Consider the following 19,881-nt stretch of genomic DNA (forward strand, 5'->3'; position numbering starts at 1 on the left):
GACGTTGTAAGGTTTGTCCATAAAACGACACATCTTCAAAGTTGTCCCGAGAGATGTTATTATTACAAAAATCGTGCAACGCTAATGACATAAGAACGTTCCCATGGTAACCGACAATGATACCTTTATGAAACGGATTTTAAAACCAGTCAGTCTATTTGTTGAAATTTAAAGCGCGTAAACGGTATTGTCCAGAGTGTTGAACGCCATCTGTTCGTCGATCCAGTCGCGTACATGGGCAACGTTTGCATAGACACCGGGGGTACCGTCTTCACCGCAACCGATTCCCCATGCTACGATGCCCGCTTGCTGGTACCTGGTGGGATCGTTTTTACTTGGACACACGAGGGGACTTCCTCCGTCACCCTAAAATAAAAATTGCACCGTGTGAAGATCGAACATAATTGTCGAAGCACATGTATAGGCGATAAAGGCTGTAGCAAATTCAAGGTACCTTGCAGGTATCCTTGCCGATCTCTCCACCGGCGCAGATGAAGCTCTCGTGGAGCTTAAAGTATTTCCCTAATCTCGTCTTTCGCAAACTGTCCTGGCACGTGTCGCGTGGCACTACCAGCAGATCTACTTTCTTCAAGATGACTTGGTAGTGCCCCTTTTTGCCTGAAAGAATTCGCATGCTGAGTGATTTGGTTTTCATTGACCTTGAAATAAATTGTTAATCCTCCAATTAAATTTTAATATCAAATTATATAATTGTCGATTTAACTTTACATAAATTAAATAAATTTGTAATCAGCTTGTACGAAGGTGATTAACATCCTTACCGAATATATCTTTGCCCCAGCCGCTGGCTAAGCACCGAGATCCGTCGTAGACGGCGTTCCGCTCTGGCAGGCAAACGATGTCGACGTTCTCCGCGTACTCGACTGGCTCGGATAGAATTAAGATAGCCACGTCAAAGAATAATGCTCCAGCATAATACTTCTCATGGACGATCACAGACTTTACCGCGCGGTCCTGGTGCGGGAATATTTCGTTCTTCGTTTGCGTGTCCCATTCTCCCGCGCGAATTCTCAGTTCCGAGGGTTGTTTCCTGTCGCAAAAAGTAACCGCGGCTCGATCAGAACTATCTCGTCAGCGGAAGTCGTTTGAAATCGCTTCAACGCTACTCACCCCTGTACGCAGTGAGCGGCTGTTAACACGGCTTGTCTGTGGATCAGGGAACCTCCGCACTGATAGACGTTCAGTTTCTCATTTTTCCCATCGATCGTCTCCTCTATCAATACCGCCACCATCCACGGGAATTCGCCGAATTGTGCTTCGTTGTTAGAGTTACCGGTGATCCTGAAGCCAACACCCTCGGGGTGCCAATTTCCGCAGCCTCTCCTCTGAACGGGAGGTGGCGTGACTTTGTCTTCCATCTTCACCGTATCTGGAGGCTTGCAGCAAACTTCCAAGTAGTTTTCGCAGGCTCTGTATCGTTAAAAAGTCATCTTCAAATACCACGCGTCCGTAAAGACGGAGAAAGGAATCGCGCACGGAAGGGTTCAGACAATTGCGACCGGATTAAATTAAGGCACACGCGTGATTAGCTCTATACATATACCTACCGACATCTCGGAAACGAACCGGTGTGGGATGTACCTGATTCCGAATAAATACCAAAATATTTCTATGAATGTCTCGAAAACTGAAGCCAAGCGGCGGTGACATGCATAGGAAAAAGTTATTCTGAATCACGCCCCCAACAACGTATCTAAATTTCATCGAAATCGATGCTGAAACCCTAAAGTAAATAATTACCGCGGGGTGGAGGCTTCAGAGCCGATTTTGAGGTCAATCAGCCCGACCCCGTCTTCTATAATGGTCCCATTGCGGCACTGATAATAGGGCACGCATTCGCAGTTATCGTTTTGCGGTACTGGCGTGCCTACAATAGTCGTTGGCGGTGGTGTGCCAAATACGCCGGTAATCAAGTTGTCCACGTTCGAATTTCCAACCGGGCTGGGAAACGCGCTAGGGGTTGTCTGCGTCTCGGGTGCTGGATTCGGTCCTACGTTCGGTCCTGGACCGAATACGTTCGATATCAGGCCATCCAGATTTCCGCTGTTTTGCTGAGGCGAAGGCAGAGCCAGGCATGCACTGGCCAGGGCCAGTGTCACTAGTGTCCTCCTCATCGCGGTCCTGGAGATCCTGGAACAACGGCATTAACTGCTTTTATTGCCCTGCGCAAGATTCTCCCACCGAACAGCCTTGAGCGAAACCAGATTTTGCATTACTACAGACGCGACTTAACGTCACGCGAAATGCCCGGATCGAGGAGATTTCAATGCACGTCCCACAGCAATCCCCCGAGGAACATCGTAAGGACGTAAGAGATTATCAGTCGAGTATCACATGGGTTTCTTCGTTTATATATAAATAACGATGACATCACGGACTCGTAGATGAAGCCTGTGATGCGAGAATCACGCGAATCCCCCCTGGCATTGAAAAACAACAAGACGAACCAGCGCCGGAAGGTAAAAATTCAGCCGCGTTTAGCATCGAGTTGCTCAACCTTCCTTTAACGATACCCTAATAGGAATGATGTCTTCCTAATTTTATGATAAGATAATCTTAGCGCATTCAAGGTGCCTGTATATTAATCATTCTCCGGAATAAAAGCTCGCCCAGAAGGGGAAAATTAATTTGAATATCGAATGAGCCGTGGTCAATGCGGCTTGAAGCAAATATTCCACGAATACAGTACGCGGAATACAAAGTTTCAAGGCGATCGACTTCTTCAAAGAGGAAGCCGCAATCGGAACTCGTTTGATGCTCGCAGAGCTTCGAAGTACAAAGTACGCTTCGGCATCCAGCGTTTCGGCTCGCCTTCGTTGCGTTATCGCGTAGAAGGAGAGGGTTATCGCTGTCTCATCCGCCGCGGCAACAGCAGAAGAAGTGCAAGGGATAACGATCACCTTATTTCGAGAGGCGACTCTGTTTATAGTGGCAACTAAAATCTAGAAACGTATAAGGTGTCGACAGATATCGCTGAAGGGTGAAAGCACAATAATTAATACGTACGTTTCACGATCTCGTATTATTCTCGGCGATGCGTGCGCACATTGAAATGTAAACTGACCGAGATACAAACTTGGTCGCTAATCGTTGAACAAGGACGATAGGTGTGTGAAATATTCGCGATTAGAACTGATCTTCGATGGCAGAAGTTTCCCCTTCGGAATTTCCAAGACTTATCGTAAGCGCGAAAATAAACAATGCGACGCGTGAAATCTGTGATCCAAGAGGTCATCGAAGGAGGAAAGTAAAGCACCGATTAAACTGAAACCGTTAACGCGAATGTTTCCTATTTGAGACCAGCCTATGTAATAAATTGAAAATCATTTTACTAGATTAAAAAAAAATTGAGTGATTTTCTACACTTTTAACTGTTTGTACTTCACCAACAGGATTTTTAAATTTTCGTCACAGGTTCAGATAAAAGAGTTTGGAAAAAGCGACCTTCACTATTTTCTTCGCTAGTCCCACTAATTCCAATCTTTTTTAAAAACGACGAACCACGTCACCTAGCAAATCCTTCTGCTTCTCAGAAAAACTCAACTCCTTTGGACCAATCTCAAACAAGTTATTCTGTTTTAAAGGTTGTCCGAATACTCTTAAGGCCCACTGTAGCTGCTGAAACTCGCGAACGCCAGCCTGAGATACGTACATATCAGCGGATTCCGTTACATTGACTCTTGTAAATGAATTCAAAGATGAAATCAACAAAACCGCCGGTTGAGTGTACGACCGCAAGGTTCAAGGCGAGGAACCGTGAGCACTGCTCGATCGTAAGACCGTGTTTCGAGAGGGCGACGATCGTTGACGATGGTTCGCGAGGCGTCTCGTAATTTCTCAGCGCGTACTCGTAAATATCGCGTGTCAGGAGACTCGGCGAAGCTAATAGCTGGATGGCTGGTAGACCTTCGGAATCTTAACAACGGGGAAATACAAGTTTTTCACGTGGAATTGAAAAGTAATTGAAATTCCGAGCGAGTGGAAGTAATCGCCTAAGGGCTACACTCCCGAATACCGTGGAAATATCGAAAACGATAAGCTACTCACTGTGAATTCAGTTTAGGTGTCAACCAACGAGTTCTCTGTCCAAGAGGCGACGCACGTATGCGGCGTGATGGATACTGGTTCCGCGACTTGGCCGTTTACACACATGGATGCCGAGGTCCGAGCATTTATGAGAATCTCCCCACCATTACGCGCGATCTCTTGATTCGTATCGTTGTGGCTATGTACATGTATACATGTTGCCCCTTGGCAGGCTCAGGCACCTTCGATTCCATCGACGCGAGAAAGATGGTATTCCCCGTGCTACCTCGTATGTAAATCAAGACGCTACGCGTTTCTTGGAAATTTTCGTGAAACCATTAGAATTTCCTTACCCAGCGATGCCATGCTTCCTCTGACGGATCAAGCGACTCCATTGAGGAAAGGGGCAAATCTCTTAATTACCGGTGCTGCAATCGTTCCGTGGACAATTTTACAATTAATTGGTATGATTCTAATAATTATGAGACCTCAGTCATAAGTGCAAATACCTTGACATGAAAATAAAATGCTTTTTGTCACATTTAGATCTCCGGCGAAAAGAGTTTCTGCGGAATTAAACGAGGTCACCTGTAACAATTATTTTTTCTACGATAAAAACAATATCATAAAAGGTCTCTGTTGGGTTATTTATTTCTATGTGGAACTACAACTTCTCCTTAAGTTCCCTGCATACGCGAGGATATTTAATTTCAACTGCCGTGTGTCTTCTTAAACGTGCTGGGCATTTCATACGTTCTCGGGATTCGTTACTTTTTCTATGTTAAGGTCGAATATACTCCTTAATTCAGGTTTCTTGGAACAAACTACGAAACCAGTGAAAAACCCGTCTCCAGATTTATTTTTGCTCAATCCTCTCCAAAGAAATCCTCGCACGCAAAATTTACCCATGTCGTATCACGTGGCACGTCAACGATGCTATCGCCGCAACAATGTAGACACGGTTCTGGAAAAAGTGGATGCTCGTTTTGTGCCAGAAACAGGTCACAATAATGGGCACGGCTTTAATCGTTATTAACAGATGCAGATTTTGCGATTATTCAAAGCGCAGTACGCGCATCGCGTTTCGTGGCACGCGACCCAACAATACGCAGATAATTTATCATCAGTCGTTGAGTGTAATACACGAAAATCAACTGTACATTCTGGCGAGTAAAAACAGCGTTCGATATTTCTTTCGTAAATTATCATTTTCGCTGTGGATCACGTATGCCCTATTCAATAAACGAAGTAGCACCGAGACTGTACAAAATTAGATAATGCAAAAATATTGCATAAATACGTGTATACGGTGTGGTACAATTAAAATTGTTATTATTACGAAGAAAAAAAATAACTTCCACCGTGACAATGTGATTTTTGTGCACATTGCCGTGACCAGGATTCGAACCTGGGTTACTACGGCCACAACGTAGGGTCCTAACCACTAGACGATCACGGCTACTGAAAGAATTGGTTGAACGATCAAATTTTTCACTGACACTTAGATTTTATATGGATATAGGTATCTTACACATCGCACACTTTTATATTTCACATGCATATCAATAAAAAGTAAACCTAGAACACATTTGTGGGCGTGCAAAAGCTTTTGGGATTTTCGGATAACTGGCATAGCAAGGGGGAGAAAACTTGTTTTGTTGAAATTTATTTCATCGACAGAAATTAAATTCCGTTTTACGAGATCGTACCGTAATTCTGTTAGTTGTTGAAACAATTGGTCGGACGTATATATAACACGTGTCTAATTCATCCGAGGTACAAATCAAATAAATAAATAAATTTGTAAATAGACGAATAAACAAGTGCGCCTTGACCTCAGTTCCATTCGCTTTTTATCACTGAACGATAAGATTCTTTCGTAACTCGTTTCATTAAGAGCGAGTAGTATAATGTATTTCGCTGTAAATAATTAAAGTCCGCCTTGGAGATCCTTGAATCGAGAGACGAAGAAATTTTCGTGGAATGTTTGGAGGTATCGTTAGGCCCCGTAAGCGGCTAACTGTTGATCGATCCACTGTGTATACTGCGCTGCATTCGCGTAGACAGCGGGGACGTTCGACGTGCCACAACCGATTCCCCAAGACACAATCCCAGCCTACGGAGAGAAAGAAGACAATTTGCTAATGGACAGTAAATTAGTTTACGACCGGTCCATTTACCTGGAAGTATTGTCCGGTGGCCGTTGGGCAAACTAGTGGCCCTCCGCCGTCACCTCGACACGTGTCTTTGTTCGCCTCGCCGCCTGCGCAAATAAACGAGCTGTGCAATTGAAAGCGCGGGCCCAAATTCGTGGTGCGAAGTCGGCTTTCGCAATTGCTTCTATCGATCAGAGGGAGCTCCACCTTCCGCAACTCGGTTTGATACGTGCCGCCTAGAATTTCATAAGTTGACGAGTGCAACAAGTATCGTGACACCGGGACGAAAACAGTTATCACTGCGATCTCACCGAACGAGTTCTTCCCCCACCCTATGCCAAGGCACCTAGCACCAGCGGGGAAAATCGATCCCTGTTGCGGTATGCAAATGGGAGCAACATTTACGCTCTTGTTAGCCGGTTTGTCCAAAAGCACCAGCGCTACGTCGTTGAACAGAGCAGCGCTGTGAAATTGCGGATGAGCCAGCACGGCCTTCGCGTTGATTTCTTGATAGGGCACTGGCTGGCCGCTGGGTTGTTTTTCCAAGTCCCACTGACCGAGATGCGCCACCAGCCTGCCGTTCTCTCGACTGACAACAGTTCCTCAACTTCTAATAATCGAAGAATTTGCGAAGCTGACCTACTTACTCAGTGACACAGTGCGCAGCCGTGAGGACAGCTTTATTGGTGATGAGGGACCCACCGCACTGGAACAGGTATTTGCCATCTGGCTGTACCGTGAAAAGGGCGACCATCCACGGGAATTCCGAGAAATATGTTTTACCGCTGTCCGCGGGGTAAGGCTGCGCTGTGGAAATAAAAACCAGGTGAAGGCAACTGTTCACCCCTAATCAGCAGCATGCGGGGGCGTTTACAACGGGGTCATTATCTACCTGGCGCGTACGCCCTGTCCTGGACACCACATCCGACCTGCGAGAACGAAGCTTCCCCGTTAACTATGCTCTGCCCTGCCCCGTCCTGCAGCTCGCGACCCCTTTGCCCAGTTATCGAGGTGGCGCGACAGCAAACCTGATCCGCGGATCCACAAGCGGAGAACCTGGGGTCGATGGCGCCAGCGCCGTCCCAGCTCATCTCGTTCCCGGGCGTGCACAGCCAGCTCTTCATGCAGTAACAAGCCTGAGGGGTGTCAGGGTACCTAACGGGCCCCAACACCACTGGAATCCCATTAGAGTAGACAGGATTCACCCCTTGACAGCAGGTGGTTGGGACAGGGCACGTCTGCTGGGGATAGGTCACCACGGGATTCACGACCCCAACCCCGTTACCGCACTGAATCGCTCCGCCGCACAGCACGCAAATCTGCGGCGACACGACTGGCGGGTTGTTTGGGTACTGAATCACGCTCGACGGACTGCAGCAGACCTGATTGCTGCTGGGGCACTGCACGCTTTGCAAACGGGGGCTGATCACACCTTCCCCGGATGTACCGATGATCCCGTTCGGATCGCATTGCGACGCAAGCACGCAGACACAGATCATAGTAGCTGCGGGCTGCGTGGTTGGGAAGACCACTGTGGGAAAGGTCGAGGTTGTGGTCGGTGTAGTTGCTTTCGTTGTGCTTTTGGTCGTAGTTGTCGGTCGCATGGTTGTAGACGTGGTGGTCGTCGAGTTTACGAGGCGGCAACATACTTCCGTATCACCTGTGCATCTTCGGTACCTGCTCGAAAATTATTCATTCTCAGTTTCTTCACGATCGAGTTGCAACTTCTCCGTTTTTAAGCGACTTCGAAAGGGAGGAGGTTGTAGATTCGACCCGTGTGTATTTTTTTTTGTTTACCCGCGCATAACTCCTCAGCATGTTGGGTCAATATATATAAAACTAAAAAGTTAAAAGTAGAAAAATTAAAAAAAATATTAAAACCGACTTGAAAAAAATAAAAATCCACTTAAAAGTAAAAAATAATTTTTTCCCTTATTTAATCTGCGGCTCTAGTATTTTTTAAGTCGGCGCCAGATTTACACAGTGCAACTGATGAGACGCCGTAGATTAAATAAGGGAAAAAATTATCTTTTACCTTTTACTGCATTTTTATTTTTTTTAAGTCGATTTTAATTTTTTTTTACTACCAGCAAAACAAACTCACCGAATATCGATTGTGCCAATGCTATCTGCGGCAACAGTACCATTAACACTGCAGAGGTAGTAGGGTACGCAAATACAGTCTGCAATTGGAGGAGTAGTCGGGATCGTCTCTATGTTCTGAATCTTTTTCAGCTTCAGTAGGTGGAAGAAGAACAGAGAACTTGATTGCTTGGGAAACGGGCTGCCCACCATTTTCGTCGCTTTCTTGCTTTGTCCTTCTAGCAACGCCGTTCCCGAGACTATCGGCACGATTATGGCAACGTATGCTAACGCGAACAGTCGCGACATGACTTCTTTCCTACCCACTGGCTCGTCCTCTATTGAACGATTTTTAACGCGAGTCCACGTTTATGTAGACAGGATGCGCCTAGTGTTTCCTGACACACTTGGAATGTCCAGAGATTCAGATAGGAAGTTAATGGTCGCTTTTGTCGCTTGGACCAATTCTCAATATTTTTTCAAACAATAACGTGTACGTATGCGGCCACGTAATGGGATTACCCATACGCCCGAAGATGCAGCGAGATATAATTACTACTAATACGTCATGATAAATTTTGCCGTTAAGCAATCGAGTAAGAGCGATTATTCCAGCAACACGTTGTAACCGCCACAATGAATGACCTACTTACCTAGTGACTGACAGAAAAGCGTTTAAACCTTACTCTAAAATATCGCACAGAATGGCGTAACCAGATGATACATAACCGTGATAAAAAATATATGTTGATTATGATTGTTTCCATCGAACTATTCGGAGATAAAGTGAGGCTAGGAATTGCTGCAACTACTTAGATGTCCCAAGTCAGAAGCTGGATTAATTCCAGCATTGGTAAATGTAAGAAAGAATTTCTGCTCGCCGGCGCGTGCACCACACAAAACAAAACACCAACAATTTCCATGAAACGACTAGTCACGCGATGTTCGACGACTTACGTGTAAAGCATAACCCCCCCTTTTTTTCTACTTTACCCACGTGCCAACTGCTGCCGATCCTGCACGATTACACGTCAGTAGTTTCTGATCGTGTAGAGACAAATAAGGTTAATTTACTTTCCGCTGTTCGCGTAGATCAGTAGGGCACCGATACCGTGCGCGTGCACTTTTGGGAGTACGTTCGGTGGGTTAGATAAAAAGATTACAGTAGTTTAAACTGGAAATATGGTTTTATAAACATCAATAATCATGATACGTATTATCGGACTACATACACTTAAATAGTAACACGCTAATAATAATAATATTAATATAACATAATATAATAACATTAATAAGAAGAATTAACGAGATACAATATATATTATGACGGTAGTACGCAAAAATGTGCTTAAAATAACAATCCGAAACTGGCGAGCGTGTACAAGCATCGTGTAAAAGTTCAGCAACGACTTTGGCAAGCCAAACCAAATCAAAACATAATCCGTCACTCCTATCGATTCGCATAAATCCAAAATAAACAAGCAAATCGGCTATTCATTCATGCCAAGATCTCTCGCTTAATCATTCTATCAGATTACTTCGCCACTCGTTGCGGAAATGTAGAATATGCAATGGCAATAGTTGGCGGATACTGGAAATTAATATTTGTACAATTCTTGCGGAACAAGCTCGAGGAAATGTTAGGATATATTAACAGTGAAAATGAGTATGGCACACAGCGCCTCTCGCGCGGCCATTATTACGTTATCACCTACCGCTCTTAATCGTAAACGGCTGCTGGGGCGTCGGATTACGGTAACGCCATCCCGTGCTATATAGTGAATCATTCGCTATAGGTGCGACACCAGCGAATCTCTGCAGCCACAAGTTGCGACTCTAATGAAACTATTTTCTCTCGGAGATTCATGCTAACGGGGAAATTAGTTGTACTATTATTCAAATGAAATTTGGTCAGATCATGCGTCGGATTTCTCGGGGCATCTGAATACATTCGTCTTGCAATTCATTCTTTTATTCATTCTTTAATTCCCACATATCACTTTTAAGCAACATTAATTGCTTCATCTACGATAGGATTTACTACTATCATTGCCCTTTACGAATAATAATACTTATCACCGTCGCATTAGCTACCGTACGTAAATTCTAAGTACATCTCCATAAAAGAAATCGTATCTTACGTTAAAGCATAGAAACAGCAGGCTATGAATCGACTTCTATCCCTTTGCGGTCCCAAGTGTACTTAACGTCGATAAAGTTAACAGGGAAACATCAATAACTGCTCTAGAACTTCTCTGCGTGGAACAAGAAAGACGTAGTCTCGCAAAGGGACGAAGAACGATTATTTGGCTTCGTTACAGTCAACGTTATTACACAGTATTATATTGAAACGTAACATTCGATAGTTAACGCCATGTCATCCTTATTCGGTACATATATCCTAACACACGTAAATACCAATAATTACTATAGGAACATTAACCATAAAAGTATAATAATATACGGTTAACTACTATACATAAGTTCAACGAGCTTGACTCGCTCTTAGTTCACTACAAATCCTTATAAATTCCAATTAAAAGCTACGATACTAAATTCGATTCGAATAGCGAAGAATACAGAAGAATTCCTGAGAATTCCCTACTCGAGTAGCAACACACTAAGCAGAGTGCGAGCAATTCTGTTCTGCGTCCATAGACAGACTTTACATTGAAGATTAGAAAGAATTATTTAATTACGCAAAGAAATTTCTATCAGTCCAAAGACTGGTAGAGGTTTTCGTAGGCAACAATTGTGCAACTGTTTAGTCACCAATTGTGGAACATTCTGTTACCAAAAACTGTATTGCAATTTTCCAAAATCGGTTCTACCTCCGATTAATTCTGAATCGACCTGTATTTAATCTTAAATTAACGGAATCATCACAACCACCCTATCCTATACTAACTAATGTACAATATACCAAATGAAACAAACGATAAATATATATAATAGAATATCGAAATCGTACTCTTAACTTATTGTTACTCCCGAAATTTCGGGAGCAATCAACATATAACTCTTTCCAAAAGAAACACTATTTGCGGGTCGCAGCGCACGCTCGCCGTAGGGTTGTTCTCGATTCTTTGTCCGGCTCGATTTCGCGCGCACGTCTTGAACGAACCGTGTCCTTTTTCGAACCGCTAAGCCTGGCCGACAAAAAAGCCACTGCCTGGAAAGAGCGTCGATCCAACCATCAGCCACAATCCAAGTATCGCAAACAGAGGAAGGTAAACACATGACGGTTCGAGTAACTTGTCGCGATGACCTTCGATAGGACCCGTGGTTGGACTTACAGGAGCGAGAGGCTTTTGCGCGGCAGGTTCGCAGTTCCGCGAAAAAAATGACATGTCAGAGAAAGACAGAGATAAATGCGCATCGAACCTGGACGAAAGGAATCGGAGATATCGCGCGTACAATTTATTTGTATACCTATTGTCTGCTCGCCAGCGTTCCAGAGTCGGTTAGATTAAAAATATAACAAACGAGCGCTGCTAATATCTTTCTACACCTATCACCTGCATTCAATCTCAAACTCTCGTAACCTCTTTACTTCGTAACTCTACCATTAATTAGGTTTACATTGTAAAAGGAACTTCAATTAAACCACGAAACGCAGTCTCTGGCATCGATGTAATAACGTTCAGTTATACATAAAAGACCCTCTCTCTATAAATACGAGGAAAAGTCACTCTAAGCCTAATGGATTTATTGTCCAACGTTAGAATATGGTTTATTTAGCTTAATTAGGCAGATTAAATGCAATTCTCAGAATCTGTGCGTCATTAATCACTGAAGGACCTGAACTTGGTAAACTGCTTGATGAAACTTTCAAAATGGTCTCTCGCTAGACATCACGATTGGTCGAGGTAAAAGTTCAGATCAAGAGTCGAGGATGTTTTACTGTTAAGCGATTTGCGAAGGATCTGGTTGCACAGACGACAAACATTCACGGCCCTCGTATAAAAGAAAAGATAGTTTCGTTCGCATTATCACAGTACAAGTTACTTTTTCTCGTATCAAATCTTATTCGCTTACGAACATCTAAAAGTCCCTAGAAAAATATTACCCTCGCATGCACGAGGTGAAGATGATCACGAATTTTATGCTGATACAGTTAAACCCTATCAGCGTCAATGCGTGTAAATCCACAGGCGTATCGAGTTAAAAAAAAATTATAGTATCAAATGCTAGCTTAAAGGTCAGTATGTCTACGTATGTCTTGTCTGTAATAGTGGCCAAGTTTGTGATCTCATTTATTTGTTAATAAACAAAAGAAATACTGTCGGCGAGAATATTTGGCACCTTATATCGTTATAAATAGTTCCTACAACTATGTAAAGATCTTTGGATGCAGCCTCTTATTTTCTCTGGACAATTCGTGCGACAATCACGACACCACCTTTTGCTCGACGCATTTACTAAGAATAGTAAGCGCGTCTTCTGATCTGTGCAGGATACGACGGAGTAAGGCTGTACTTCTCTAAAGGAGACAACTGCACTATCGATTATAATAGTTCTTGGGAAAAGTATGCCATTTTGGTAAGTCTCGTATCGTCCGCCTTAGCTCTCGAAACTTATTTTACATTCGCAACATGGTATGTCGTATCGTACGAACGGGAGATAAAGACGACACCAAACGATATTTAGGTCGCGATAAAAGGATGCAAAATAAATTTCGAGCACTGCACGACCAATATACTATACGATGATATGTAAGCGCGGTTCGAACGGTAAGGCAAATATCCGGCGTATGATCGACTGACGATCGATAAGGTAATACTGTTGCACGAATTATTTTTAGAAATATTATATGTATATACATATATATATGTGTGTATATATTAAAACGCTTATTCTCGCTCAATACTTTGGTTCGTTTACTTTGAAGGATGCGACGAGGTACGATTACCTGCCAGCAGATGATACCGAAGAACGCGCGAAGTTTTTCAGTTTCTACGTTCCTGGTGTGCGGGACCCCTCGACGAAAACCAGACGCCGCATCCTTTTCTAGCACTTAAAAGAACGCTACTAAAACGTGCAAAACGTCGCACATGCGTTTTACTTCACGCGTCGTTTGCCCATCGAGTTTCTGAGCAGCTTGAAGGCATTTACTGTCGTCAATGTTCCAGGGGTCTTGAGGCTCTTGGGACAGTACTTGACGGTGTGGGCCGCATCGCCACACGCGCCACAAATTGGGCACGTGTACGCCCTATAAGCACACAGAAAGAACACGCAGTAAATTACTAGGGACTTGGCACAGAGTTTCGAGGGGCTCTTAACGGGTTTCAAGATGTCTGTTCCTTCAAATTCTATCGGGCGTGCAGAAAAAAAAACGTGGCACGACTTCACTTTTCAACGGAGAAACGGTCAACGATTTATTTACCTTAAGACTGGGCACACGACTCGGCCATCAGCGTCTTTTAGCAAGTGCTGCCGGTAGTAAGTCTCCTCTTCGCCATTGTTTCTACAGAAAACGCATTCCGTGGGCAAGGGTTTCTTGTTCTTCTTGCGACGCGGTGTCGTCTCCGGCACCACACCATCGTCCAGATCTGGGCAGTATTCGAAATCGCGACCGTTGTGCCGGAACTCCTCCATAACATCCTCAACTGAAACACAATTCATTCGAAAATGCAAAAATCATCGTTAAAAGGTTTCCGTGCCGTTTAACGAAGCGTGTGCCGACTAAAATTCGAGAAGCAATAGTAGTACCCTCGAGCATATCGATAGTAATATTTCCTTCGAAAGCGCTCTCGACGATCGTTTCGAATAAGGAGAAGAGATAAATATATATATACGCATCGACCGATCACCGCGCAGCGTTTATTTTTCAGTCCGGGGCTTTTTTGAGGGCCTGGGTTCGAGGAAGCATAAGCGGAGAAAATAACGGCCGCGGTGTATCGGGTTTCACAGTTTGTAAACAGAATCGTCCTATTTTTCGAATGACGCGGGGAAATCGCACGTTACTGTCTAACCGAGAAGTAAATATTAAATATCGTAAGTACAGGGCAACTGGTGTCGTTTAAAATCCTTCAGCGAGGTGAAAAAAGTTTGATGACTTTCGACACAACTTATCTGTTTTCACCCGGAATGAGGAAATAATCTCGAAAACATTTGTCCGTTTGTTTCTATTTAAGATAATCATTTGTTGAGAACCGATGAAACGAAGCAAAAGAACATTGGATAATTTTGTGCCTCGTTTCGGCGAACTCCATTCAATAAAACAGTTCCACAAATCCTCTACAGTAAGTTGTTCCACGGCACGTTTTAGAACAGAGAATTCCTCTTATCGATTCGTTTGTTTACAAACGGAGGAAGGTGTTCGGCTAATCAGATCACGATGTAACGACGCACCAACGAATTACAACCGGAATGTTGGCTTTGAAACTGTAATGCGTATGGTAATCCAAAAGAATATTTATTCAGGATTCACTTTTATCGAAGCAACATTCATTTTAATGCGAATGCAATCGACTCTGTCGTCGGAATCGCTCGAAGGGCGATCAAGTCATTTTTCAGAGAATACAAGACGATAAATCGATGAAGTGAAGTGGATCAGTCAGAGAAAACGATATGGAATGTAAAAAGAAAATATCTCCCTTGAAATAAAATATTTCCACAAAGTACAGACCTGTTTTAACGCAATTCTACAAAAACCAAATGATCGGCGATGACAGTTTGCGATAATCGACGGGGAAAAAAGTTCTGTATACAAACTGTCGACGACGCTACTTCATTTATCTGTTGTAATAACGCAGAAAAGTAATAAAAGAAGTGTGCAAGAATAAGTTGGAACACGAGTTACTACATCCTACATAAGAATTTGCTAAAATGTCTCCTCGGCAAAATAATTACGTGACTTCTAATTAGAAAAGTGGGATAACATATTCACAACGACATCCTTCTACGATATAAACAATGCATGACGCAATTATCTAATAAACAATAGTGTTCTTCGACTTAATTTGTCATCAAACTTAACGGTGGCTTTCATGCGAAATTGTATGACGCAAAAGGATCACATTGCGTTTCGTAACATAACACATTGTAGGTCCGTGTGTATTTATATTCAGAAACTTGAATAATTATTTAATTAGAAAGATATTTAACCAACAACTATCCCACGTTCCCGAAGCGTAAATCGAATTCCACCAAACTTTGCACTACAATCGATCTACACATCCGATTTCCATTAAAAATAACAAAGTACTGATTAAATAAACTTACCGGTTGGAGGAGGAGCCGCTTGGGTCTCGATCGTGAAATTGACGAACAATCTCTTCATTTCTTCCTCCAGGCTGGTGTTGAATGGGTAGAAGAAGTTCGACACTTGAGGCATCGGAAGTTGTTGCATGATTGAGACATGCATCGTGATCAACCGAGGGAGGATAGTGGAAAGTTGCGAGGAGAAAGATCACAAGACTGCGTTCAACCTTCGGAAGGGAAGACGCGCTGAAGAGATCGCGAAGACTTCAAAGTGGAAACTGCCGAGCTGCACCGCACCAGTTTCAAAATTCAACTGACGAAGCTGGATGTCACCGGCGTCACCGTGATGATCGCAGCGCGATCGGCGAACGCAAAGAAAGGGTCGCGCTGGTGGGGATGAAGCGAATGCTCCAATAGAAACTTGGGCCTGGCATACCAAATCTGTCATTCCTGTAATCTCGAACGAGGTATAGGATAGACCTAAAACCACGGGCGAGGTATAGAATAGACCTTACATGCCACGTGAATTTTCGTCACAAAGCTCGGACGCTCTATGGGGGCGGTGGCGCCCATTTTGAGAAACACTTGACTCTAGAGCCCCGTTACCATTTGCGTGTCGCATGCAACGTTATCGACTCAGAGTGAGATTCGATCGCAATCCTACTAGCGGTTAGAATTCAAACTAAACATGATGAAAATTGATTTTTACCTGCACAGGGAAATGCTACATCTTGGAACCCAATCTGAGCTGATTTGATTCCATTTAGACCAGGCTTGGGAATTAAGTGCTCTTTTTTTAGAAGTGAGGTATTCAAATGTATTTTTCTCGAAATCATGTTTTTTCAAACGTGTTACCCACGGTTGTTCAAAAACTATTCAACCGATTTACTGGTTGTCTTTTGATGTCTATATCTTCGATATTTTTACGAATTTCGGTCCCTAATTTTTAGAAAACATTCATGACATATCGATCACCGAAAATAAGGAAAACAAAATTTTTATCTTTTTGGCATATGTTGGTATATGCTCCGCATTAAATGTTTAAAAAATAGTCCTCGAAAATAAAATTTACAATTTTTTTCTTTGCTCTCAAAAATAAAAAGTGTTCGAGAAGGATTTAAACTTTCAAAATTTGAAAAATATTTATTTTTTTTATTTTTTCGGATTTTTTCGAAAACCGCTTGTCGCAAGAGAAAAAGTAATAGCACATAAAATATGCCTTTTGTCTGGATCTACGCCTTTTGTTTGACATATTTTTTTATGTAATCGATATCTTGGAGGATATTATATAAAATCGACTTTGTGAGCTGTTAAATAATTATTTAAATGTCCAAGGGCCCAGGGACACCTTTTCCCATTATCCGATCGGGATCAAACCTTACACAGATTTTTCTTTTATTATTTGGAACTATTCTCGGGTCTAATCTTTATTTGACTGGCCACGTTGAAATATTCGAAAGTTTCACCTGTAAAAAGAAAAATATTTTTAGTAACTAGATTTTGCTATTCCATAGAAAATGGGACAAGTGTTACAACATAATTTCATGTACGAAAATCTATTAGCGAATGGAATGATGCAACATGTTTCTTGAAATTAGTCATGACAGTACAAGATTTAATTTTAATTCCTACCACTCGTAGCATTGTAATCTTTATTTAGACTGAGTCGATAACGTTGGGTGTGACACGAAAATGGTAAGAGGGCTCGCGAACCCCCCGAGCGTGTGATACCACAGACGAGGTATAGAATAGACCTATCAAGCAATGTATTTTTGTGTCGCCGGTTTAGGAGATCCTAGGACCCCCTTGCCATTTTAGTGTCGCATGCAACGTTACCGGTGAAGTCTCAAAACAGATTGTAACGCTACGCGTGGTAGGAACTAGAATTAAGCACGCTTAAAACTAGTTTATGTTTTGAGAGTCAATGCCCGCGATTTACAAATGTTTCTGTTAGAGCAACAATTTAAAAATCGTCTTATGAACATATTTCGTTCAACGGAAAAGAACGGAGGAAGAAAATAAAACGATATCACATTCGTCTTTTAACCTTGCTGTCCTATTCCGGTTTATTTAACGCAAAACAAATTTATTTAACATACAAATTTATATAAACAACAACATTATTTGTGGAAGACATGCTTTCATTATGTAACGTGGAATACCTCGCAAAGGAATTGTAACTTTGTATATTTCAATAAAATGCTGAAGCAGAGAGGACTTTAAAAATTGTGAAAAACTCAACAGTTCCAGTATCTCGCTGAAATATTCCAACTTGCACTTATTCTTCCATCTTAACACTATATTCGTATTCTGGGGTTCGGTAGGAACAATCGAACAACATTCTAAGTTACATAGTATTGCAAGTTAAAGAAATTCTTATATACGACTAGAATATTTGACAATCGCAGCCATCGGCTCGGTTCTCACCGATTACCAGGTCTCACCGCGAGGAGGTTGCTGCGCTTGGAGACCCGTAGAGAGATAGATGGAATCAAAGTTCCATCGATCTCCCTGTACATGAAGCCTACTAAACCAAAGAGATGGATGGAAACAAAGTTCCATCGATCCCTTCGGTTTAGATATAGAATCTAGGGAACTGCCAAGCAATCGCTCGATTAAAAGCAATTCAGGAAAGAAGGAAAGGCGAAGGGTAAGCATGAAACAAGTATTGGACGGCGCAGTTCCTACCACCCTGCTGTCCAAGTCGAAAGGGAAAAGCGCTCGGCGCCTCCCAGACGATTCCTGTTGCTCCGATGCGACTCGTCAGGAGCAAACACTTGACCTGACTCAAGCCGTCCAACACGGAGATTGGGTAATCGAACCGGGTGACTTACGCAGGCAGTGTACCAAAAGGTGCACCCCCTACGCCCGAAACTTTTCCCTTTGGACAAGAACACCAAGGGATGAAACTGATCCACCCATACCGATTCCATGCTCAGTCACTTGCTTCCGCAAACGGAAGCAGCGGTAACCTCCTCATCACAGATGAGGAGCCAATAAACGAACAACAAAGTTAATGATTTAGTGACTGCTTGGCAATTTTACATGGGACCTTAAATACTTCATACTATAATAAATTAGCCTAGGCTTCCTTAGATGTCTTCTTTCACTGTCACTTTGCACGATCACTTTTCACTATCACTTTTCACTATCACTTTTCACTATTACTTTTCACTATCACTTTTCACTATCACTTTTCACTATCACTTTTCACTATATCACTTTTCACTATATCACTTTTCACTATATCACTTTTCACTATATCACTTTTCACTATATCACTTTTCACTATATCACTTTTCACTATATCACTTTTCACTATATCACTTTTCACTATATCACTTTTCACTATATCACTTTTCACTATATCACTTTTCACTATATCACTTTTCACTATATCACTTTTCACTATATCACTTTTCACTATATCACTTTTCACTATATCACTTTTCACTATATCACTTTTCACTATATCACTTTTCACTATGTCACTTTTCACTATGTCACTTTTCACTATGTCACTTTTCACTATGTCACTTTTCACTATGTCACTTTTCACTATGTCACTTTTCACTATGTCACTTTTCACTATGTCACTTTTCACTATATCACTTTTCACTATATCACTTTTCACTATATCACTTTTCACTATATCACTTTTCACTATATCACTTTTCACTATATCACTTTTCACTATATCACTTTTCACTATATCACTTTTCACTATATCACTTTTCACTATATCACTTTTCACTATATCACTTTTCACTATATCACTTTTCACTATATCACTTTTCACTATATCACTTTTCACTAGTTTCTTTTTAAATATATTGTGTTATTAACTCCATTCCCCGAGTAACGGTGAACCTGAAAAGCTGAAACAATCAACTACTATATGTTAGTAACGGTGTGGTCGGCCTGGAGAGAAATTAAGGAAAAGCTTATTGAGTTGGAGACGATCGAGATAATTTCGACCAACAGCAGAGCATGCACGAACATGCAAAACCACCGCAGAGATAAGTACTTGAAGGAAAGAGCAGAGAATGTAGACCCATCGATGAGATACATGACAGAGTGACAGAAGTCACAAAAAACCATCGAAGACATAGACGAGATGAAATGAATCAGGGAAAACCATCGAAGACATCGACGAGATGATATGAATCAGGGAAAACCATCGAAGACATCGACGAGATGAAATGAATCAGAGAAAACCATCGAAGACATCGACGAGATGAAATAAATCAGGAAAAACCATCGAAGACATCGACGAGATGAAATAAATCAGGAAAAACCATCGAAGACATGAAATAAATCATTTAAACCCATCGAAGAAATGCATCAAATAAAATAAATCATGCAAACCCATCGAAGAAATACACAAAAT

The 19,881-nt window shown here is 42.3% G+C and overlaps 3 protein-coding genes and 1 non-coding gene across 5 annotated transcripts; all 4 read right to left on the bottom strand.

The window, feature by feature from the left end:
• Nucleotides 1-34: 34 nt before the first annotated feature.
• LOC143375808 (phenoloxidase-activating factor 2-like) lies at nucleotides 35-4,226 on the bottom strand. Its single transcript, XM_076825301.1, has 6 exons — nucleotides 4,069-4,226; nucleotides 1,762-2,151; nucleotides 1,132-1,431; nucleotides 783-1,051; nucleotides 455-618; nucleotides 35-366 (listed from the first exon to the last, which is right to left on the bottom strand). Exons 2-6 carry the CDS (start codon nucleotides 2,133-2,135, stop codon nucleotides 169-171), a joined length of 1,305 nt encoding a protein of 434 aa, XP_076681416.1. The 5' UTR covers nucleotides 2,136-2,151; nucleotides 4,069-4,226; the 3' UTR covers nucleotides 35-168.
• Nucleotides 4,227-4,570: 344 nt separating this feature from the next.
• LOC143375806 (inactive CLIP domain-containing serine protease A28) lies at nucleotides 4,571-9,333 on the bottom strand. Of its 2 annotated transcripts, XM_076825296.1 has the most exons (6): nucleotides 8,308-9,333; nucleotides 7,096-7,880; nucleotides 6,851-7,010; nucleotides 6,515-6,792; nucleotides 6,228-6,439; nucleotides 4,571-6,163 (listed from the first exon to the last, which is right to left on the bottom strand). In XM_076825296.1, exons 1-6 carry the CDS (start codon nucleotides 8,592-8,594, stop codon nucleotides 6,047-6,049), a joined length of 1,839 nt encoding a protein of 612 aa, XP_076681411.1. In that variant the 5' UTR covers nucleotides 8,595-9,333; the 3' UTR covers nucleotides 4,571-6,046. The 2 variants fall into 2 exon arrangements, with proteins under 2 accessions (XP_076681411.1, XP_076681410.1); XM_076825295.1 differs by having other exon boundaries at nucleotides 6,228-6,792.
• Trnah-gug (transfer RNA histidin (anticodon GUG)) lies at nucleotides 5,435-5,506 on the bottom strand. Its single transcript has one exon. It is a non-coding gene; the product is annotated as a tRNA-His (tRNA).
• A 1,879-nt stretch (nucleotides 9,334-11,212) lies between the features above and the next one.
• Nucleotides 11,213-15,831, bottom strand: Nanos (RNA-binding protein nanos). The gene is made up of 3 exons (XM_076825306.1): nucleotides 15,513-15,831; nucleotides 13,672-13,894; nucleotides 11,213-13,497 (listed from the first exon to the last, which is right to left on the bottom strand). The coding sequence occupies exons 1-3, from the start codon at nucleotides 15,652-15,654 to the stop codon at nucleotides 13,347-13,349; spliced, it is 516 nt and encodes a 171-aa protein (XP_076681421.1). The 5' UTR covers nucleotides 15,655-15,831; the 3' UTR covers nucleotides 11,213-13,346.
• Nucleotides 15,832-19,881: the final 4,050 nt, after the last annotated feature.

Source organism: Andrena cerasifolii, chromosome 13 (genome assembly GCF_050908995.1).
Source record: "Andrena cerasifolii isolate SP2316 chromosome 13, iyAndCera1_principal, whole genome shotgun sequence".
NCBI lineage: Eukaryota > Metazoa > Arthropoda > Insecta > Hymenoptera > Andrenidae > Andrena > Andrena cerasifolii.